We start from the raw sequence: 23,814 nt of genomic DNA, 5'->3' as shown, positions 1-23,814 counted from the left end.
ATATTACAAAATATGCTCTGCTCTATATATCAAACATGGATTTACCATAACACATGCACTCACAACTATAAAAGTTCACACTGAATGTAGTATAATTAAACAACTTATGCAAGGCTGGTGGAACATTACTTTTCTATGTGAACTGTCCTGATGTTTGCAGCTAATTCTCAGATGTGACACAATGGAATTGAATTATGGTAAAAAAAAAAAAAAAGAAGAAGAAGACTCCATCTCAGTAAGTGTCCCAGATTGCTTTCAAATTAAAAGTCATTTAAAGCAAACCTAACCGACTCTACTTCTGACTGTAACATGAAACTCGAATGGAGTCTGCTGTAATCTAATGATGGCTTTTCTACTTTTAACAAAATAAAATAAAATGTGTGTTTATGTAATGACTTTCAGTGAGAAACAACACACACAGAGGCCAGTCGCAGAGTTTATTCTTTTAAATATACATAGACTTTTTCCCCATATTAAATACCCCACCACCCCTCCCTCCCTCCTCCCATCCCCCCCCCCTCACTCTCAGTTCTCTGCTTTCGCTATACCCCCTCGAGAGAGAAAGCTCGTCCGGCTGAAAAAACACACTCTACTTTGTGCAGCATATTGCTTATTAAGACATTTGCGAAAACATAAATTAAAAATACTACAGCTTGTCTGACAACTGTCTCTTTTTTCCTCCCATTTTCTGCTCCAACATCACACTGTTCCGAACAGAATCTAAAAAGAATACATTTTTTTAAAAGAAGAAAACACCACAGTGTCCCTCAGTCTGGCTACATATAATGATAGGATCCCCCTGTTATTCAAGCCATGGTATGACTACACAGTGATATGAACCATGGTGAGTAAGAAAAGAAATTTATTATTCAACAGAGGTCCTGAGTTTGGTCAAATCATGATGTTATTTTTAGTATAAGGAGACATCCAATCGACAGAGCTAATGATGCTTCTGCCTTCACCTTCACTAGTGTTTGTGTCTCTGCTCCTCTGCGCACGCCAGCAGGTGTGTGTGAATCTTGGGAGGGGTAACAGGTGAATAACCTCACTCAGTCTGAGTGTTTTTTTTTGTCAAATCCAAACTTGTGGACATGACGCGTCCAATGAGGCGGCTGGAGCTGTAGGCAGAGTGAAGGACAGTGTGATACGGCACTAGAGGAAAATTCAGGTGTTTTAAGTCACAAGGCATGCATGTTAACACTGAACTCAGAGAGTTGCCACCAGAAGTGTTTGAGCTGTGACGTATGTGGTGTGTGATGCATGTGACTCCGTCAGTCTATTTTGTTGTATGTCAGCGTTTGTGCCTCTCTTTCTTTTTTTTTTTTACAGATGAAGGTGCTGGAGAAAGTCCTGCTTTTAATTGCATGCATGCTAGACTGCTACCACAGAAATATTTATTTAATTGTTAATATCTCCAGAGTTTGGAAGATATAAGGAATGCCATGTTTGCTTGAGTGATGTTTTTTCAATCTCAGTTCATTTTTAATGGAGAATGAATGCATAAAAAAGGGGGACTTTTCCAATTACCACCACCATATGATATGTGCATGTGAGTTTTGTGTGCATGTGGCGTGTCTCATCAAGTCTTATCAAGTTTTGTGTCCATCATTCTAGCAGTCTGTTTGCTTCCCTCCCTCCGCTTTTGGAAGCACAGGAGGGGCTGCGTTGGGAAGGGTCAAAGTGTCAAGCTGGGGTCACACCCGGGGAGAGTATTTAGGGTTTCTTGGCACCTCGGTGAAAGATTTCAGCTCATAAGGGATCCCTGTGTCCACTTCGATGGATTTGCGGGAGAATAGCAGCCGGATATTGTTGTGCAAGTAGATCTTCCCAGATTTGGAGCTCTGGAATCTGAGAGGGACAGAACCCAAAGCATATTAGCAAAACCCTTTTATAAGATTATATTAAACTACTAAATGTGTTCATGAAAAGCTTTGAATTAATAGTTTTAATATGTATTTGGTAAATGTATAATTAAATTTTGTGCATGCAGTTTTCATATATTGTACATATTGTAAAAGCCCTCATCTAACTTTTTTCACATGTTCCAAAAAAACACAACTAATTATTTCAGGCACATAAATAAGCTTCTAACATTTAGAGAAAATCTAATAGTGTGGAGTAACATACCATGAATAAGTAAAATGACTTTAAAATATTAGGTGTAAAAAAAAAGGGCAAACAGCTGAAACCTCAGTCATACCTGAGATGTATCAGGTAGCAGAGGATCTTCTTCCTGTCCAACACTCCACTCCCTGGAGACACCTCGCCTTTCCCCTCAACCCCCTCCTCCACAGGCACCAGGAAAATACGGTGGCGCAGGAACGTCATGTGATTGACGGGCATGTCGCCAAAGTTGTAGGTCACCAGGAACATCTTCACCACAGTTTTGTTGGGATTAAATAAGGTCTAACGAGACAGATCAGGCCACAGTCAGCATTTTACATTGTATAGTACACAGTAACGGTTTCAATTTAAGTGTAAGACGTGTGTTCGTCATCACTATTTAAACATTGTGGTAACACATGTACTGTTGAAAGCTGAGTGAAAAAGCAAACCCACCACTTGAATGGTCCCTGCTTTGGGTATGCTGTATCCTTTCTTTCCAAGAGGCTCGAGGGATATCACCCCCTGTGAGGGACAGGCACACAGACATGGCACTAAGTAAACATCCTCTATCATTTTAATAATGAAATGGTGCTTTTTCCTTTAATTTTAATAGCTGTGCACTCAAACATCAGGATCTTGATTAAATGTATTGAGATAAAAGCGTTTATGGAGCAGCTGAATGATAGCAGTATAACAGTAATTTTCCTATCTGGTTTGATCTACTGCTGAGATCCATCACGGTGTAGCCTTTGTAACTACAGCATGGAGTTGTACTAAATGTAATTAACAGTTCAAAGAGCTGAATCAAAAGAGGTCTGACAGTCACCGCTTTTATACACAACAACTCAAAGTCAGCATGAGGCGTGAAGCAGAACAGCTGCTTTCCAAATGGTCCAATCTAGCAGCAGACACATTTTAAGACTTCTTGTAAGCAGTGTGGAAGCTGTTCGCATTGTAGTGCTGGTCCCGTAGTCCGTGCTGATCTTATATGAGTATATATGTGATACATGAATTCTGGAAACACACCTGTTTTTTTGTTTTTTTACTTTCATACTAGCAAACAAACTCCCTGTCCAGTAAAATACACAGTCTTGGTTTTCAGTTTGGAGTACTGTTTTTGCTTGACCAAGCATGCACATAACCACAGACAAACACACAAACACACACACACACACACACAAAGACTGACCAGGAAGGGTGAGGGTGCGCTGTGCTCTGAGATGTCGTAGTATGTAACCTGCACAGGCAGGGTGACATGCTGTGGGCAATAGGAGCCGCTGGCACCAATCTCTGCCGTGAAGCCTTCGATCTGACCAGACGGGGAGAATCGTCCTTTCAGTATGGATTCCTGCAACACACAGGACCAAGAGGAGAGCGGATACAGTCATGAACGGGAAGCTTTCAAGACTCTTTATACTGCAAAAGCATGGGGTTTATTAGCAACGGGGTTTATTGTTATAGTCTCGAGTCAGATCTGACCATAGAATCAAAACCCTACTTAGTGAAATCCATAAAAACCCATAGTTTATGTATTTATTTTAATTACAACCAAAGTGGTGTTAGAAACAATGATAAAATATACATGAGCTTACCAGCAATAATGTGACCTGTAATTTTTACCTCATGTAACTAATTTTAATGTGACTATATCAGAATTTCCTGTCTTTAAATTAGCCACACAATGAAATAAAGACAATATTTTAGACTAAACTAAACCGGCTATAGTGGTACCAACTCTTTTTCTGCATTTACAGTGGTATTTATCATACATCCCACGAATCAGATACCTAAATGTGTTCTTTTCACTAAAAACATACTTTTTAAACAATGTATTAAAAATATAGTTCTGAATATGATTACAGTTCAGTTCAAGGAAACAAGGCAATAACAGAAAATCAGTAGGTATTTCACTTTTACTCAACAAGAAATAACCAGGATCTTATCAAGTGTGTGTTTGTTGAAAAGTAGTTACTTCCCTCCCGAAGTTGCTAAAATAATATTTAAAAACTTGTACCTCAAAGTTGCCGAGGAGCGATCTGCTGATGGAAGATGAGGGCCAGCTGGATCGTGTGGAGTGGCCGGAGTCTGTGTGTCTGCCGCTGCGCAGCTGCCGACTGAATATGACCACAAACACACAGAAAACAGACCAGCGGTTAGTGGTTCAGATTACACTAATTTTGTCTTACCCAAAATGTCACTTGGCTCTGAATGTGTCTGAGTATTGAAATCCACACACACACAAAACCCTTTAATTTAGAATAACATACAACCTGCCCTAACTGCCCATCCCATGCTTTTCCCTCCGTTTATTTTTGCTGCATTTAACCTGATTGATATTAAACCAATTTCATCCATCACATTCTACTCGTAATCTACTACTTTAGTAATCTTATCTTCCTTATATTGATATTTCTAAATAGATCTGTCAAAAACATGACTCACCTTTTCAACCGCAGCCCACTTTTTAGTCGTCTCGATGATCTTGTGCATTCAGTAGAAGTCTGAATAAAAAGTAGACAAAATTAGAAATGATCAAACTTTAAACAGCATGAAATGTAAAGAAAATAACTGTAAATTTGTCCAGGACACATTCAGAAGACAACGGTTTTCCATTAAAGAATAAGTGTTTCTGCGTTGCCCTGAATTTCAGGTGTCCTCTTACTTACTGAGCATGCACAAACAATCCCCATTTCCAGGCTGCCATTCATCATAAAGGCCAACCAACTGTCAGACGACTCCAACTCGGAGCTACCTGGTAGCCATTTGCTCGCAGCAAACCTTTCGCTCATAGTTACCTTATTGGCTTTAACATTAACAAAGTTTTTTTGTCAGCTAGTTGCCGCATCATCACACTTGATCAAAACCACGTGTGACATTTTAGAGGATTCTGTCTGTTTAATATCCAGTTCTATCCTTTACTTACAAAAAAATAAATCAGTTCTTTCTTTTACTGTCCTCTCTGTCTGTTGTCTGTAAGTTGTTTCTTTTCGTCTTTCTTCCATCTGTCTCCCTGTGCTCCTCTGACTAACACCTCTAGTAACTAACACTGTACGAAACCCAACTAGTGACCTCTATTGTCTCCAGTAGCACACCCTCTGCATGTGTATGAGAGACACAGCACACTCGTTTGCGGAACAATGGACGCTCCCTCAATGGGCTTTATTCTGGAGCTACTCGGCCTGTTCCAGCGTGTCGTGATAATAAGCTGACCGTCACTTCATTCTGTCACTTTTACTCTTTCTCTTAGTTCTCTTTATTTATGCCTCAATCTCACTCTCTTAGTTTCCAGGACCGCTAAGGGTCACACATACAGTATCTTGCCGTCAATCACCGGCTTTCAACAGCTATTCCTGATTATATTCTAGGTTTTACGTGCCTCCACATATGGTGTTCTAGGTATTATTTTAGAATAAAAGCAATGTATTAGGCTGCAAATTCTAACTGACTTTATGATGAATAATATCTGGATTTTCATAATATTTCCTTACATGTGTAAACACTTGCTCTAAAACGTTATTTTGCATTTTGTCTAACTCAAAGCACATTTCTAAGAGATGTATAATGTGTGTTTGTGTATGTACAATATGTTAATGTGCTGACCTTAGGCTGATCCCACGCAGAGGGCAGCAGGTGGTTCCAGTAAGGGGCAGCTTTAGCATCAGTGCTACGACATGAGGCTGGACCAAGTCCCGAAGCCAGCACTGAAAGCCTGCTTCTCTTGGACGTGGAGGGTCCCTCATCTTCTGAGCATGACTCCCCGGTGTCACTTGGGGATAGGAGCCTCTTTTTGGCTGGCCAGTGGCCTCCAGAGGATAGACGGTGGCCATTAGTGCTGGGTGTTTTCTCCCAAGAAGCCAGACCATTAGAGGTGGAGGCAGCAGCCTGAGTGGCACTCCGCTCAGGTGGGGAGGATTCAAGTCCAACTTCCCATTCTGTGGCTTCCCCTGGTTCCTGAAGCTCTGTGTGGTGTGGGGGTGAGAAAGGACCAGGAGGGCTGGTTGGGCTGGTAGGGTTTGGAGTGTCATACATGGGCATTTCATATAACTGGGGACTGGGTTGTCCTCCAGATGACCCATTACTACAGCTCTCGTTTCCAGGGCTTCCTATTGAGTAAGTGGGTGTACGGCTCCCATTAGGGGGCTCAGTTCTGACTGAGCTTCCGAGAGAAAGGCCCTGGTCACAGGGATGCCCATGTGGGTCACACATTTGGGGTGATTTAGGTGAGAGTGGAGCAAATACCTCTGGAATGGGCCTATCATGATTGTGCTGACTCGGGCGTCTAGAGGGGTTGTGGGTTGGGGAGAGGGGTGGAGACCTAGGTGACAGTCCCCCCTCGGAGTCTCTGTGCTCCAATTGTGTGCAAGAGTATGCAGAACCAGACCCACTGGGGCTCATTGCTAACCCCATCCCTTGAACTGGGGATGACCCACACAGCACTCCTCCCTCCAACACATCCCTGTCTCCCAGGTGAGGGCGCTTATGAGTCAACTGGGGCTCCTCTAGGCCCCTTTTCACGCCCAACCGAACAGGCTTCTGTTGAGCATCGGTTTGGGATTCTGTGGAGGTAGAAAATCCCCCCAACTGGGAGAAAATGGAGAGTTGGTAGACCTTTTGGAGCCGCAACTCCTCCTGGCCAAAGTGTTTAGGTGCTCCCGATGTGACCCCAGGGTCTAGGTCCTGTGATGTAGACGGAGGAAGGTCCCCTTCCTGGGCTGGAAGCTCTAACGGGGTCTTTTTGTGAGCTAGCTCAACGTGAATGTGCCGCATGGTTTCTACTTTGGAGATCAAGAGTCTTAACTAACTTTTGTGCAACGGGATGAAGTGGGTTGTCAGGAGGCAGAGCAAGATCTTCCACAGGAATGGGAAGTCTTATAGTTCCTGCTGTACTGTTAAACCGTGTGAAACAGGAAGCTGAGCCGCACAGCACCTGAGAGGAACAAAATACAGAATCACTATTTCAATAAAGCCATAGGGATGACAAGATGATACCTTAAAAACTTCAATGGACAACAGGGCTTTGCAGTTTTCTAGGACGTCAACAATGATATATAATATGTTACGTCATGTGCGATTTCTGAAAATAGGGATTTGAACCAATGCTTTTGTTTTATTATACTTTCTGCTACATATCTGAAAACAATTAACACGTCAGCTCAAACGGTATGCTGGGTTTCCTGTCCTGAACAGTTCTCCACTTAGCAGAGTCCTGACTGGCTTCCACAGATAAACAGCATGAATCATACCAAGCCGTAAATCATGTCTATTATATATAAACAGTGCGTCAGTTCACACCACTTGCTTCTGGTACATGCTTGGTGACGACATTCACCTTTGTTTGGTGCTGCCAAGCATGTCAATTGTTTTGTTTACATAAACAAAACAAAAAAACATGTTAAAAAAAGAAAAAGCGAATCAAGATTAAATCATCAAAGATGTTTCACTATTTTTGATTTTCTTTATCGTGACAGCAGAGGAATGACATGCATCCTTTTTGACACACTGACTTGACACTTAAAATTAAATGACTATGATGTCATGGTTTCACTATGTTGTGGTGTTGTCTGAACAAGGTGTAGGTGGTTAAAGTCTTCTGTCACAAGAATGTAATTTTGCCTCACAAAGGGAAATGTGGTCCACATATTTATACATATGAGTGTATAACGTCCGATGGAACATAAGGTCTAAACTCTACTCAGAAACTTTCAGCTTTAATTCAGCCATTTAATTGCATTAACTAGCATAAACTGAAGAACACATTGAAGGAAATGTGGAAGATTAGGACCTCACCTCTGTGCCCGTCCTTGTCTAAATCTTAGCGTGTGAACAAGCTGCATCTGGCACAACATCTGGAAGTTGTGTCTAAAATGGCCTACTAAAGGAACCTGTCTATCTCCATGGCACCTGCCACAAAACAATGCCAACATCCCAAGACAGGTAATCAGGAAAACATAAGGACTCCAGAGGAACTATGACCTGTGGAGAAATAAAAAGACTGGTGGTTAGACCAGAGCAAATAGCATCATGTAACCTGTATTACGCTTTATTATTCCAAGTTACTACAGTGTGTTTTGACAGCATGTAGCTGAACATCTGGGATACATTTCTAAGATCATCATAATCATTGAGAGCTATAAGCAACTTGGTCGAGCAACAAACTGGTCAAGTACATTACGTTTGTTTAAGAAAGACATTAACTATAACAATCTGTATTGAGTCACTTGGATCAAATTATCGGCCTCAAGGCAAAAAAACTTACTACAGTACTACTAAACTTACTATTGAGTGTCAGTAATGCAGGAGGCTCATAAAAGGAAATGTCTCTGAACAGCAAGGGAAATTAACTCTATTGGGGCTCCCTCTATGATTGGCTGATAGCCAGATACGTCCTCTTTGGTTTCCTAGGCGCAGGGTGTGGCACAGTTGTGGCATCATGACAGGATCATTCCTCCCTGAATCCCTGAAGAGACAGAAACACATAGAAACCAATCAAATTAGCGATCAGTCAGTTGTTTTTGCTTTACCAGTAATGGTCCTCCTGGAAACAAACATGCATACACAGAATATGACAAAATGTACACTATTAGAAATCACCCTACCAAAATGAATGTCACAGAATAGCACATACTCCCACACACCTGTCAATATTTCAACAGATGTACACTGCAGATAAAGGCACAGCCAGGAAGTCAATATTTAAGACAACAACTGAACTTGAGAACATAAAAATCAAATCAATAAAAAAAAAATCTAACTCCTTATCATTTAAATACTCAAAAGAGGGATACATATTATAGAGTTTTATTTTCCAATACTAAATACCCCATTTGGAGCCATCTTGGAGCAGTGAGTTGATATTTCCACTGCTAACTTGGCACTAGATGGTGCCAGGCCAAGAGAACCGGGCTGTTTCCTGACCCACTTGGACCAGAACTTGGCAATGTGGGGTAGTGGATGTGGGGGCTGGAGTCACCGTGAGCTGTTGCCATGGCAACCAGCAGCCCAAGGATAACGGCTCCTTTGTGCTCGGCCACAAAGAGAGTGGGGAGCGGGGTGGGGGTTTGGATGGGTGCTGGAGGGGCAGAGGGAGACTGGCAAAGATGCTTCTCCAAGAAAATAACTAGAAAAGCAACAGAGTGGTCGTCTTCCATGGGGCGTGTAGGGCCAGCCAAAGATTTTACCACAGCGTGCTAAAGGCCTTTGTTCTATTAAGCTAGAGCAGGCGCAATAAACTAACCTAAGTGTTGTCATGTAGTTTAGTCACATTTCATCCAAAGCTTGAAATGTAACATGACAACTGGAGTAGTCTTCAACACAAGCACGAAGTTAAACTGCCTATTACCCCGTTGTCATAGTGGAGAAATCCATAAATAAGAGAAATACAGTTGGTTTCTATTTAGACCCACGTTACAACAACTAGTTACTTCACTTCTCTGCATTTCCTTTGGAGTCATCATGTTGAAACTCTGATGACGCATGAAGAGCTTCAGTAACAAGATTCATTTAAGGGTATTTTCTGCTAGATTGAAACTCGCCCGAATTGCATCCACTGTGCGAAATGTAGTAATAAAATGTCCAAATTGCTACCCAAACACAGCATGTAGTGATCAAGTGACAAACATGACTGTGTATTGTGTTTCAGGTTATTTGGCTCTCCATTCATTCCACACAATACAGACTTCAGCTTCAAGAAGAAAGGAGGGATCATCTGTCAAAGAGGACAGATAAATAAGAGTGGCCCAGACAAAGGCACATTAAGGGAGACATACAGACAGAGTGACCCTCTACTTCCCCCTACATACATAATAACACTGAGGTATAATGATATCATCAAGTAACCATGCTTTCAGATCACTGAATCACACTTTGATGATCTCACCTTAAATTATTAACACGTTATACAGTCCCTATGCAGTCACAGCGTTTACCTTTGAGAAAATCCATGTTCCACAGATGTATGCCTACGTACAAACATCACCCATTAACCAAAAGTGCCACGAAATTACTAATCTGGTGGTGGTTTCTTGAGTATTACGTTACCACAAACAAGTTAGAACATGCTAATATTGTCTAACAAAAAGTTAAAAGTCACAGATTGGTTGCTGCCCCCAAGCTTAAACAACAAGACAAATGCTGTAAACCATGTGGCCATGTGAAATTTTTACAAATATTTCTTAGGGTGGGGAACAGCGTACAGCTAAACCACAGCTCTCCCAGTCAAACAGGGATATCTGGTTAATTTACCAGTTCAAATGACAAAAGTTAGGTAGCGTGACTTTCATGTGTGAGCTCAATCAACATAACACGAGGAATTGTCTCATTTTGTTGGGGACAGGTGGGATCTCAAGAGCGAGTATCCATGGGTGGAAACAGGGAGTGGGGGATGGGGAAGAATGAGACAGGAGTCAGCAATGTTTATTTATAATCTATGCATGTGTCAGAGCTCAGTGAGAGCACCTAAAGGCGTTGTGCTAGGTCCCACTGGATTTCTGACCTTATTTTGCACTAGGCGGTGCCCAACCCTTTGCAAGCTCGATCCAGAGCATGAGCCAGCAGAGAGGGGGGGAATAGCTCTGGCTTCACCCCAAGAAAGGCTTCAAGTTGCTGGATGTGTGTGCCACTTTGAGAACTCAAGAACTCCATTAATGCACTGATGAAACACTGTAGTGTTCAGAATACACTCAGACTTGCACCTGCCACCATAGACAATTTTCTTATATTGACATCTAATCTATGTGATACAGTGTGATCTGACACTGACTGCATGCCACGCACACAGTCAAGGATATGAAAACAATGTAAAAAAATTTACTTAGGAATTTCAGCTTGTGATTTGCTTTCTTTGCTGGACTGTAAATGTGCAAAACAAACTGCAATAATTCCTCACAAATAAATAAACCTGCTTCCCTAATATGGTTAAATAAAATATTTGTTTTCTTATTTGTATATCATCATTATATTTACCATCATTTAATTCCTATGACTACTATGAAATAAAGCAATCAGCACCCATTAAATTCATCTTACAACGTCTAGATTGAATGCTGCTGACATGAAGCATGACGACTTCACACATCATTGGCAGGCCAGGTGCAAGCTCAATGCAACATCTGCAGCATCCTCTGGAAGTGAACCAGCAAGCAGTGATTCAGAAACAGACAGAAATGGTGAGATGAAGCAGGCAGACGGAGACGGAGACGGAAAGAGGAGAGAGAGGATGGGGGAGAGGAGAGAGAATACAGCTCAGTTAAAGACACTGAGGAAAGCAGTGGAAGAAGGTAGAGCTTCATGGCTACAGTGCACCCGTTCTGCGACTTGTTAGCTATCAGTCTTAAATGAGACAGTGGAGAGGGGGGGGTCCATTTATTTAGTTATAACTAGACGCACAGCAGAAATGATTTTAGTAATGGTTGTCGTAAATGTTGTCACATCAAGGGGGACATTTAGCTACTGAGTTATGTGGACATATATCTTTGTAATGTATATTGGTCAGCACATAAGCATCACTTTGTGTCAATACAAATGTGTGAGCAGTCGGGCCCAAGAAGACTGTGGTCATGAGGTCAAAAGCCAGCAGTCTTGGGTCAGATGACTTATTGCACATCAGGAGCCCCGGGGGGATAAGTGGTGGTATGGGTGGTGGTTAAATGTTGCGAAGGCAAACAGGGCTCTTCACTATGTGTAGGAAATAACTCACACGTACACTCTGTCAGTTCCACTGAGCAGCCGGAGACACCTATCCGTCACTAGATAGAGAAAGAAGCAGCCGGAGTGGCAGTATGTGCCAGTATGTGCAGTACCAGACAGTGTACGTTTACATGCTTTGCTGACATTGTGCACTCTGAATAAAATATACACACACACACACACACACACACACACACACACACACACACACACACACACACACACACACACACACACACACACACACACACACACACACACACAGTCAAAAGTAAACACAAAGTTGTCATTTGAGGTTTGCTGATGGTTCAGACCTCAAAGCCAGCTGTCTGTAAAATGTATGGATGTGGACGAGACCACAGCTGACATATAATTCCTTTTGTCCACAATATATTATACAGATTCTGTGTGTGTCTGCATATAGTATAACCTTTAACAGATGTGTGATACTATCAGCATGAAGTAAGCCGCCTCCCAAACGCCCTAACTTTCTCATCAGCTGTTAGCAGAACTCCGCCCGAGCTACTCCCCAGGCTTGTGCTGCGCCTGGAGGCTGATAAACTCGCGACTAATGTAAACATTCTCCAACAAAGGGAGGTGATGCTCAGTGCTCCTGCGGATCAGTCACCTGTTGACGAGCCAGTTTGGAAAAGTTTGGAAATCTGACATCACTGTGAACAAAGGTGGGGGGAATGACACTGCCACTCCGTGTCTGTGTGTGACTGTGAGTGTTAGACAAAAACAGTAGACAGGAAGTGGCAAAGGCAGACAGAACGTGACAGAAGAGGAGAGGTAAAGTTGAAATAGGGTTACCCAATCTCACACCAAACACACATGCTGTACTCCGGCGGCACTCTGAACTGAACTAAGCTGACTCGGTGTCACAGTTGCTGAGAATGCTGTTTGACGTGGGGTCCCTTTCTGTCTCTCCCTCCCTCTGTTTGCCTGTGTGTCTGTCTGTCTGCCACTCGTGAAGCCATTTTGGGAGACGTTGAGTCACCCAAGTCCAGCTGACAATATGACAGCGATCCACAGGAGCAACAGCCAGACTTGACAGCGGGACAAGTTGTGACACTCACCCTCTCAGAAAGATGTAGTTTATCTCGCTCTCTGTTTCGCTTCTTCCTTCCTCTGTTTCGGCTGGCGGTGCGATGGGTGACTCTTTTCTCTTCACCTCCTCTGTGCTTCTGTTTACACCGGTTCAGGCTGCCTTCTCTCTGTCTCTTTGCTTCCTTCCTCCTGAATGGGTTGTGTTGAAAAACACAAAGACAAAGTCAAGTCGCTCCGTCTGCCTCGGCTCGTACCGTTCTGTCAGGATGCCCAACAACCTGCACTAGCTCTCTGTCCCTGTCTGTCTGTCTGTCTCTCTCTCTCTCTCTCTGTGTTTTGTTGTCTTCCTGTCTGCCTCTCTCCACCCTCAGTCACACACATACACAAATTAAAAACCCACCAGCAACTCTCACCCCCCGCCCGTGCCGCTCTTTGCCTGCTTCCCCCTTTCTGTCTCCAGCTCCCCACTGCTCTCTTTCTTCCTTTCTCTCATTCATGGCCCTCCAAAATATCCTGAACACAAAAGCCACTTCATACACCAGCGTTCTCCTTATCCTCTCCTCCCATTCGTACTCTTCTTTAGGCTCTCTTCCTTAATTTAGTCTCAGGCCCCTCCTTTCAACCCTTTCTCTAACCTCTCTCTCTCTCTCTCTCTCTCTCTCTCTCTCTGTGTTTTCTTTCTGCTGGTTTCCTATCAGCTGATAGAGCGAGGCATGCTCTGCGCACTCAGCAGTGAAGGCATACAGGCGAGGGGTGGGGGGGTAAGCTACTGCTGCTATGTGATTGGATAGAGAAAATGGGGGGTTAGCTATACTTGCTGAGTTCTTGATTGGCCAGGGGGGGAAGTAAAGGTTGGAAACCCCACCCACCAGCTCCTGCTAAGCCTGTTCTGCAAAAGTAGAGAACAAGACCAAAGAGCACTTTCCCCAAACAGCGTCTGTCTGTGTGTGTGTGTGTGTGTGTGTGTGTGTGTGTGTGTGTGTGTGTGTGTGTGTGTGTGTGTGTGTGTGTGTGTGTGTGTGTGTTTGTGTGTCCTTGCCAGCTTCACACTGTACACACAGTTTGTGTACAGTGTTAAACTTCCCACAGTAGGTCAACCACATGTGGTTGTGTGTCTGTTAATACAGGACTTAATGCCTCAAATAGGATGCAAACGCCTATCAAATACACCATCCCCCTTCCTTTTCTCTCTTATTCTCTCTCCGACACTCACTCACACACACAAACTTAAACACAAAGCCACTCCGAGTGTAGCACCAAGTGTACACAGCACCTGTAGCTTACCCCAACAAAAAAAAAAGGTCCAGTTAGAGAATCAAGTGCAAGTAAAAAAGTTTATCAGCTGAGTACCAGGAGCAGCCTCAGCTGTGTGTGTGTGTGTGTGTGTTGCCGTCATCTGTTAGCTAATAATGAACAGCGTGTTGACTAGGTCAGAGCTGTTTTGAACAGCGTGGTGAGATTAAAGTACACACAGTGCGTCGCACATTTGCGTCCTCTCACCTCAAACTTACACACACGCTGTGGGTGGAGACGACCCAGGACACTGTGCACAAAACACACAAGCTGCGAAAGAACACGTATTTAGTGCACAACTTAACCGGGCCCTCTAGTTCCAGACTAGTTCCAGACACAAACACACACCTACCAGGTCATGTTTTATCCTTATTTAGGGAATCGGAGTTGACTTGTTATCTGATGTGAGCTGGTCGAGACATGTCTTACACATCAGCTCTCTGTCTCTTTGTGCTTCAGACACTGTCTTCCACTGACTCCTCATCTAGCTCTACCTCCTGCTCGATTTCCATCTGTGACACCCCGTGTCTGTTGATGGGAAATTTACACTTGACAGTTGTTGCTGAGCAGATATATTCTCTGTTATACAGAAGAGCTATTGGATGTTTCATGAGGTTTTCCTTCACCAGCTTAGACAGTGTCACATATATTGTCATTGTACATGTTTTAAGTCTCTTAAAGTGAAACTTGTGATTTGAGGTTAGTGAACTAAATATGCCTTGATTAGTTAGTTGATTATGACTAATTGCTTCTACACATGTGTACTGCGCTCGTAGGTGGACGTGGTACATGTGGGAGGATGTCACAATTTTTTCTTTGTGTGCGTGTGTGATCAGTAAAAGTGAGGAGGGAGAAGGCAGGAAAAACAAGACACGTCTTCAACTGCGTACCTCCAAATATAGAGATGTGGGGATAGGGGAGATCAGAGAAGGGGGAGGTGGAGGGTGTATGAGACAGTGACAGTTCGAAAGACAGAGGAAGATAAACTGACACAGGAAGATTGAAGTGAGGCGAGGTTACTGTCATCAAACAGGCTCGGCTGCTGCGTTTGGCAGTAAAGCTTTCAAAAAGGAAAAGATGAATAATGGGGGACTTTCTTCTTGCAAGCAGCCCTACATTTAGGATCTTGTGTTTCAGCTTATAAAAAACACACACAGACACACCTCTGTCCCTTTAAGAGACCATGTTCCCTTCCATATTTGCCAAAGAGGGTGTGACTTCTCTAAGAAGAGCCTCCCCCATGCAAGGGCACTCTGAGTCCAGCTGAGGAGAGAGCAGCATAAAAACAAAACCACACACACACACACACACACACACACACACACACACACACACACACACACACACACTCACTCACCTTCCATCACACAAACACACGCGTTGACGCAATCCTGACTTGACAGCACAGCGGTGATTGTTTCGATGTCTGTCTGACTATGACGGGGTTGGATTTTCTGTCACGGCACGTGAATCACAGGCACATAACTTGTTTTTCTAGGCCCCTGGAAGCAGCATCAGCTGTGGTTATTGGTGCGGGGTTTACCCAGCAGCTTTAAAAAAACTGAAGAGCTCAAATCTGACTGTACCGACCCAAACCCTCTAAAGAGAAAATCTGATAGTCAGACAGACAGTTTTGAATGAGAAGTTTTAAATATTGAAAACAAGGTCAGATTCATCCCGTGTGAACAGTGAGAGAACAAAAGGAGTAGAGGAAAACGAGAGGTGGAGGAAGGGTGTGAAAGGAAAGTGTGTGTAAGTGTGTTCGGAGAGGGGATGTGCTCGAACCACACTGTTGAAATAGTGGACATCAAGAAAGCTCCGGTGTGCCAGGGCAATTTTCATGGCTAATATCTGCACGGAAGTCATGAATCTTGAATTTTGTCATGCAGTTTGTGGGATTTTACTGTGACATTCAGGTGGATTAATAAGTGTAATACATCTTAATTACACATCTTCTACACTGTATTATTTTGACACTCTCTGGAGTAATATGTGTCCAAGTGGTTATAACATTAACTGCTTCTTATTTTTAGCATTTGGGCCTTTACATCTCTGCAGGCCAGCGTCCTGTATGTCCCACTTTCCTCTTTTAGGCAGCTAGATTTCAGAGTGGAACTGAATAAAATGCTTACCTGCTAAATCCAATCGCAAATCCCACAAACAAACTTTACCCTCCTCAGTCCCTGCAGGTCGTTTCCCTAACCATAGTGGCTTCTTTATATTTACATTTGTAAAGTCCTGGAACAATCTGCTGAGATGAACTCTCTCTGGAAGGGTATGTTTGACCAGCTGTGTGTTGACAAATTAGCTCACATAACTGAAAATGGACTGTTTAAGCACAAGCATTTACCTTTTTCTGCCCAGACAACATCTATGTGCGCACGAGTGTGTGTGTGTACTTGTCTCATTTATGCAAACAAGCCAGATATTTTTAACCAATACAACTGAAATGGTCAGGGTCAAATTGGAGATGTGGGGTCAGGTTTAAATTGGGCAGAGCAGGAAATAGACATTGTTGCACATTTATACAAGTTAGTCGATTTTAAACACCACACTGTTCAAATAAAACATTCTTAAAATAACTTTGTTTGTTTTTTCTGCTACCAAATATGTCTCTTCATCCACCGTTCATTATCTGAATCTAATGTAGAATAACTATTGACCACTAAGATTGTTTTCAACCTCATGATTTTGTTACTTCTCTCACAGGGGAGCGTTGCAGTGAAATGGGAAAAAATGCATAGATGGGGAGGAGTGCGGCAGCCTGAGTCTTGGTGACAGTCCGGGCCAGCTCAGTGGGTGGAATGCTGTGGAGAAATATGTTGCCTATTCATGGAGGACAGGAAATAAAGCTCGCTCCCCACCTCTCCCCACCTCTCCTCCCTCTCAGCCTTCACTCCTTTCCCCTGAATTCAGCTGCCTGTATTTTCGCCTCTGTCTCTCTTCACCTCTGCGTCTACGTGCACCCCCCCACCTCCTTCCACCTCCGTCTCCTGGCCTTTGGGTCTTTTTTTTCTGAGCATAATCATTCAGTTAAAATCAATTCCTTTATTCTCTTTCATGCATGGTGAACTCGCACAGCGTGTTAGTGTTAAACCTCTCAAATATGTAGTGGGTGAATGTAGTCTAGCCTGCCATCTGGGCAGAGAGTGGAACAGAAAAAAAAAACTTTCTCTGCTATCTCTCTAATACCTAACCAGCCCACACTGTCACTATTTAACCACACAACCTGACTAAAGATCGGTTACCAGCTAAAGTGTGTGATCACTTAACAACAAGGAAAGCACAACTTTACAATGACCTTAATGTGTTAAAGGTAAACACCAGTGAAGCTCGCACGCCCTCATACATCAACACAGACAGAGAGAGGCTCCACTTCTAACCATTTTGGTTTGGGGGCATTAGAGGCTGAAGGGCAGAGGAGGGTCTGGCTTGGGTTAATCCTGAACTAGTCCAACAGAGACACACATTACACACAAACACACTTGCAGCAGTTAAGCAGCAGTTCATAATGAGAAGCTTTAGTGCCAGAAGAGTTGCTACTGTGTTAGAGCTAAGGCAGAGCTGTATAAACTCCATTTACCTTATAAATAGATAGATAGATAGATAGATAGATAGATAAATAGATAGATAGATAGATAGATAGATAGATAGATAGATAGATAGATAGATAGATAGATAGATGTAGTATGAATGACTGATGTGCTACAAGCTTCGCTAAGTACCGCTTCAGTTCAGTAAGTCTAACATACTCTTTTAATTAAGCACATTCTACTCATTTAAGCCTGAAACAAGCCATTGCAATCGTGTAAACCTCTGACAGCATATTGCCTTAAACTGATGGGTTTTTTTTTTATTTAAAATTACATTATTTCTTACACGTTTCAACAGACACCTTTTAATGTGGCTTGTTCACCGAGCTTTATCTTGTATCTTAGATTACTTGATAATATGAGTTTCTGGAAGAGAAATGTAGAACAACACAAAGTGAATAGAAGTAAAGTTTATTCTCTATGTCTGTGAAGGTGTTTGGATAAAAACACATCAACGGGATCCAGGACAAAAACACTCCGACTCAGCTGTTTCCTGGTTTTGATTAAAAGACCATCCAGGAACACTCACAAACACGAACCACAACCGCAACTGCACAAATAAAGACACAGATACTTGCATCCCCCATTAATAAACTAAAGGCATCAGGGCTACATTTCTTTCCACGAGCCTGCATTGTGATTAGCCTTTTACTTGACTTTGAAAACAAACATACGTAAACACATGCACTCCTACTGCCTGAATGTGTTTCTATGTATCGCAGTTGTAATATTTGGGGACATGAGAAGTACTGGTGTTTTCAGGAAATACACAATTGTGTTTGTTCTTCGCCAGGAAAAACACAACTGCCTATCAGCTGAACCCAGCATACTTCTAGTTCCAATTTCTAAACACTAAAAACATTAATGCAGAACACTTCCTATCCATTTCAGATCTCAATCTGAAAGTCACTGGTGATTTTAATTTAACCCAGCATACAATTGCAAGCTGTAAAATTATATTATTGATTAATTTCTGGGAGCGGATGTAATAGTTTTCCACTGGGAAATGTTCTTTCATTCTATATAAAAGTTAATTTAAGAGACAAATGATGCATGCAGACGCTCGGGCCTGTCATTTATACTCAGCCTCTGCAAGATGGAGAGATGGGGATAAAAGCAGCACCGGGTGATGGAGGGCTTTGATGCTAGGCAAGAGGAACAAGACAAATGACAACATTTTGGAGAGTAATGGACAAAGGGAACAACACAAGGACGAGAAGGGCAAGGGTAGAGAGTGAGTAGGTCTTCGCTTGATAAGCTCTAAGTTGCCCTATATAATGCACAGAAATGCATCTGCCTTTCAAAATAATTAACCCTGGAGCAGAATAGTTCAAACACACAATTATATTTAGTCTGTGTGTGTATTTCCTTGAAGTCATTCATTAGAATTTAGTATGAAACTCCCACTGGACTTTTAGACATTGTTGTTTCATCGGTTGTACCCATATATTTAATTATGAGTATAAAAGCCCTTCAATAGCTCAGTACTACTGACACACACATACTGCACATTTTAAACAACACATATTACACTAGTTTTCCACTGAGACTTTTTCTATAAATAAACAACAAATACAATCAATCCTGATTTAGTTTAGCAAACAATAGTCCTTGACCAACTGTGGTGTCTGAGCTGTGATAATTGTCTTATTGCAACCTAGACACTTTATAAAATCCCACTTTCCAACTACTGTAGATATCTTAGTTGTACATATTGGTGCTTAATTTAGCCTTTAAAAATGCCACAAAGTCATGAAAACTGCCCATCAAAGATTCCAAAAACCCAAAATAACACTTTCAAATGGTTCGTTTTGCCACACTAACCACCATAAACCCGGAGACATTCAGTTTAACATTATATTATGTGTATACAAGCTGAAATAAAATCCGGTTGCAGGAAATCCCTGTCTTTCTTTTTGTAGATTAGCTAATTGTTTCAGCTATATAGTAAACAATAAAAGAGTTAAATGTGAATTCACAAACACTGCTACTAAAGTTGAAGACAACGGAGACAAATCTCACACATACCCACACTGTACAGAACTGGATATTAAGGGGCTTTGCCTCTCTGGGTGTAATGTCAGACCATGTTGATTTATTCAGCAGATGGTACTGTCACCTTGCCATCCCTGTCTCTCTCTGGCCCTCTGTTGTCAGATGTGTTTAAATAAGACTGCCACTATAGCCACCAAACACAAAAACAAAGATGAAGTACTTAACAGGAGAGATTGTCTCTCATAAGGTGTGATGCTGAGTTCCTTCTTCCTTTTTTGAGCTTTTTCAATCCTCATTTGTATTAAATATATAATATCTTTTATATATAATACAATTTTAACCATTAGTTTTTAGCCAATTCTCAACATTTTGATTCTGCAAGTATTGTACTCATGTTCTCTAACAAGCAGTATCCACTCCTCACAAGGTAAGTCAGAGGTAATATACTAAAAAACATTTAATCCCGGTTGGAGAGATGAAACATAGCGGTGCACCTGTGAAAGCTTTTTGAGCTGTTCAAGATGGGACTGAAAAGATTCACATATAAAACCTACAATAAAATACTACACTAGTACCTCATTTGTTATTTTGAGTCTTTATGCTAGTGTTACATTGCTATTTGGTCTGATTGTCAATAGACTTAAACCAAGCATCCGTCAATTCATTGGCATTCCCTCCAGTGCTCTATAAATAGATTAATCTGTTATCTGCTGTCGGTCAATGTGAGGAAAACCAAGTCAGAAACACATGGACGCTGCAGGTTTGTAAGAGGACTAACTAGTTACTCTTATAGTCAGACTGTTATATGGACAAACTGATGTTCGGTGGTATGCCTGAAGCTCTGTTAGTGTGTGTGTGGCGGGGTTGTACACAGAAGTGTGTGTAAAGACTAGAGTTAACAGAATAAGGGTTTCAGGGTTGAAGTGGCACCAGACAAAGCTGTGCTATTTCTGGAGCTCAGGAATGAGTCCTTATTATTTGTTAAATACCTTCCTTCAAGAAGCTTTCTCTAATGCGTTTTAAGTGTAGAGTGATTTGGTTTGATGAAAAGACACAATTTTCAGCCACTTCCACAAAAGATATAGCATCCATTCAGTCACTGTCTTCATAAGGGGTCATGCGAATAGAGGAATTTTTACAAACAACTTTGTAAATTTACATACTGATGTATAAAAAGGGACATTACATTTCAGGGAAGCAACTATGAGAGGTAATATTTCTGCTTTTAAGATAGGAAGAGAAGAGAGAAGCATTGTTCCTGTCAGTCTACCACTCAGTGGTGGTTCTTGATGATGGGTTAAAGCTATGTATTAAAGCACGTATTAACACATACATGCGTGTACAATTATATTCCCTTCCCCTACCCTTAAACATAACCCATAATGCTTAAATAGCCCTTCATTTAAGAGAGGTAATGTCCACTCTTAAGGATACAAGTACAATACGTGAATCCATACTCAGTTCCTCTCTCTCTCACACACACACACACACGCACACACACACACAATTGAGATCAATACAGCCGTAGAGCTGTGTTGAGTACTGGGTCTAACCTACATAATCATCTGTAATCTCTGACATCAAATCCTGCAGAGACACACTGTAGGGCTGACAACAAGGCTTCATCAGCTCAAAGCGTTTAATAGCCACCCCCACTTTGCACACACACAAAGAGCTGCCAGGTACAGAAGCTAAAAAGGAGAATTGCAACCATGAACTATAGCCACTTAGTCAGATGGCCCTAAGAGGTATGGGCTGAAACATAAACATAGGCTGAAAGCACAGGTGACCACAGGCTAAATGGTTTCCCTTAACTTCAAGCCATTAATGTGTACTGTAGCTGAACTGCAGACATGGTTAGAAGAGCCACTCAAAAACCAATGTTTGAAATAAGCGGTAAGAGTATTGGTCTGGGCCTCTTATATTAATACACAATGAGGTAAAACTGGGCTCTTATAGTCAGCATAATGTTGACCATAACCTAGGCCCTTCACATCTTCTAAACAACCCTACAAGATGCAATATTCACATGAGAAAACACATGGCTTCTCACGGCCACAGCATTGCTTAAGTCAATGCACTTGGCATAGCAATAAACATACTATATAAACAATACAACAAACAATCTCTCTAAGGTTAAATGTATTGGCAGTTATCCACAATATAAGCAAACAAGCCAGTCTTCAGTTGGGATTCCTGGTGCAGTTTTCCATGCTAAAAATGCTCCACACTGATCCTGTCTGAGTTTTTGATCCCTCTCTCCCTCCTGTTTCTTTTGATGTGACAGGATTCCTCTGTTTCTGCCTTTGTCTCTCCTGAGCAGACTGAGTTCATTTCTCCCCTTTTATTTCCCCAACGTAATTGAGCGTTAAATAACTTGGGTCAAACAGGGACTGTGCTCAGGACAAACCTAGACCCAGCACCGCCGAACAACATGCGCCTCGCCTTTAGGGTTGACTACAGTAAAAAAGCTGCATGACGTCACACTCAGCTGAGGACATAGCCCACTGGTTTCTCCCAGACAGAGAGGTAGGATGCAGGGGGGGGGGGACTGCTAGCGTAACACAAGGACAAGCAAGAGAAAGAGAAAAATGAAGACCTGCAGCTGGAGCTGACGTGACAATGTGCATTGAGTCGGTCTCATGTGCACATGTGCTGCAGGGATAGAATGAGTGTGACTGCACACACGTGTCCCTAATGTATATCAAAGCCATCATGACCTGCTTGTGAGGACAAAGGAAGGCAGTGCATCCCAGTTGGAAATTCTAACACTGTGTTGTAATTGTCTCTACTCTGTCACTTAATACATTTTCTACATAGACTACTACAGTAAGAGTTTAATGGTAACATCAATGCTCCTTGTACTGCATGATGCAACTCCCAAGTGCATTCCAAGGGAACAATACACCCACTGCACTCAGTGCTATCCTCTCTCCTCTAAGCTTTACAGTGATCATCATTATTCCACCTGCTGAGCTACAGGCATAATCTCACAGAGCTATATATGCCAGTTCTGGCTGATTCCCCTTTGTTGCACAAATCCAAATGCACAACACGTAAAGGACATGTGTGCATTTATGACTAAATTAAACATTTGCACATGCATTTTAATAAGAGGCATATTGCCATAGTGGTGATTAATACATTGGGTCTTATGCCACTTTGTCCCTAAGCACTGCAGACTGCAGACTGCATGCACACACATACATAAAGAAAGAGTTGGGAGGAAAGACAAAGCAAGGGAACGCCCCCTACACCCTGCAAGCTACTGTCAGGTCATCAGCTGGCTTAAGCTGGATTCCTGTCATTCTTCCTTTTTCAGACCCACATATTAATTAAGAAAATGATCGGATGCACGGCCATGGCGCAAGCATTTAAGTGAAAACAGACAGAAATGATGAAATAGGCTGAATCTTTGTGTCATTTCCATAAATAGCTATCTTCAAAGTTCACACAATGATGAGGTAGCTCATCATCTAGCCTGCTAGATGTAAAGATTTCAAGCCTACTCACCCAACAAAAACAGAGGCGTGCTCAGAAGGGGAAAACACAGCCTTGCAGTCTGAACTGAGGCGTCCCTGTCGTCTGGGAGTTTGGCCTTTTTGTTATCTCTCTGCCGTGCTGGCTGCTGCCTTGTTGGATTCCAGGTTGCTAACGTCATGGGACGGAAAAACGAAGCTAAAAGCCGTAAGCCACCTTAGCTGGACGAGTCATGGGTGAAATACTCGGACAGTCTCAGCCTCGTCCTCCCACTCTGCCTTGCCACATAGCTTGCTTGTTGGATGATTACGTCCCTTCCTCCCCTTGCCTGTCCTTTTTTTATTTTTTGTACTCGCAGCTGTTTTCGTTGTTTCACCCTTTGCCTGAAATTCCTCCTCTGTACCTTTAAACAACGTTTCCGGGGTTTGCTGGTGAATTTATAGGGGGCGGGACTTTACGGCCAGCTGAGCGCCTGTCATTTAAGCGATTGGACGCTTCTGTTCTGCTCGACCAATCAGCACTCAGGGATTGTTGTTTCTTTAAATCATGCAGATTTATTCAAATTTCTCGCCCTGTGATTGGACCATGGATTACCCAAAGAAACGCCCATACA

At 42.3% G+C, this 23,814-nt stretch overlaps 1 protein-coding gene across 2 annotated transcripts; it reads right to left on the bottom strand.

The window, feature by feature from the left end:
- Positions 1-684: 684 nt before the first annotated feature.
- On the bottom strand, positions 685-23,590 carry LOC113150690 (protein FAM214B). Of its 2 annotated transcripts, XM_026343309.1 has the most exons (11): positions 23,235-23,590; positions 12,870-13,029; positions 8,383-8,563; positions 7,894-8,079; positions 5,707-7,033; positions 4,549-4,607; positions 4,121-4,220; positions 3,296-3,454; positions 2,560-2,628; positions 2,201-2,406; positions 685-1,848 (listed from the first exon to the last, which is right to left on the bottom strand). In XM_026343309.1, exons 5-11 carry the CDS (start codon positions 6,871-6,873, stop codon positions 1,695-1,697), a joined length of 1,914 nt encoding a protein of 637 aa, XP_026199094.1. In that variant the 5' UTR covers positions 6,874-7,033; positions 7,894-8,079; positions 8,383-8,563; positions 12,870-13,029; positions 23,235-23,590; the 3' UTR covers positions 685-1,694. The 2 variants fall into 2 exon arrangements, with proteins under 2 accessions (XP_026199094.1, XP_026199096.1); XM_026343311.1 differs by lacking the exon at positions 12,870-13,029.
- Positions 23,591-23,814: the final 224 nt, after the last annotated feature.

This window comes from Anabas testudineus, chromosome 9 (genome assembly GCF_900324465.2).
Source record: "Anabas testudineus chromosome 9, fAnaTes1.2, whole genome shotgun sequence".
Lineage (NCBI taxonomy): Eukaryota > Metazoa > Chordata > Actinopteri > Anabantiformes > Anabantidae > Anabas > Anabas testudineus.
The sequence above is the reverse complement of the archived record's forward strand: the minus strand, read 5'-3'. Positions and strand labels throughout refer to the sequence as shown.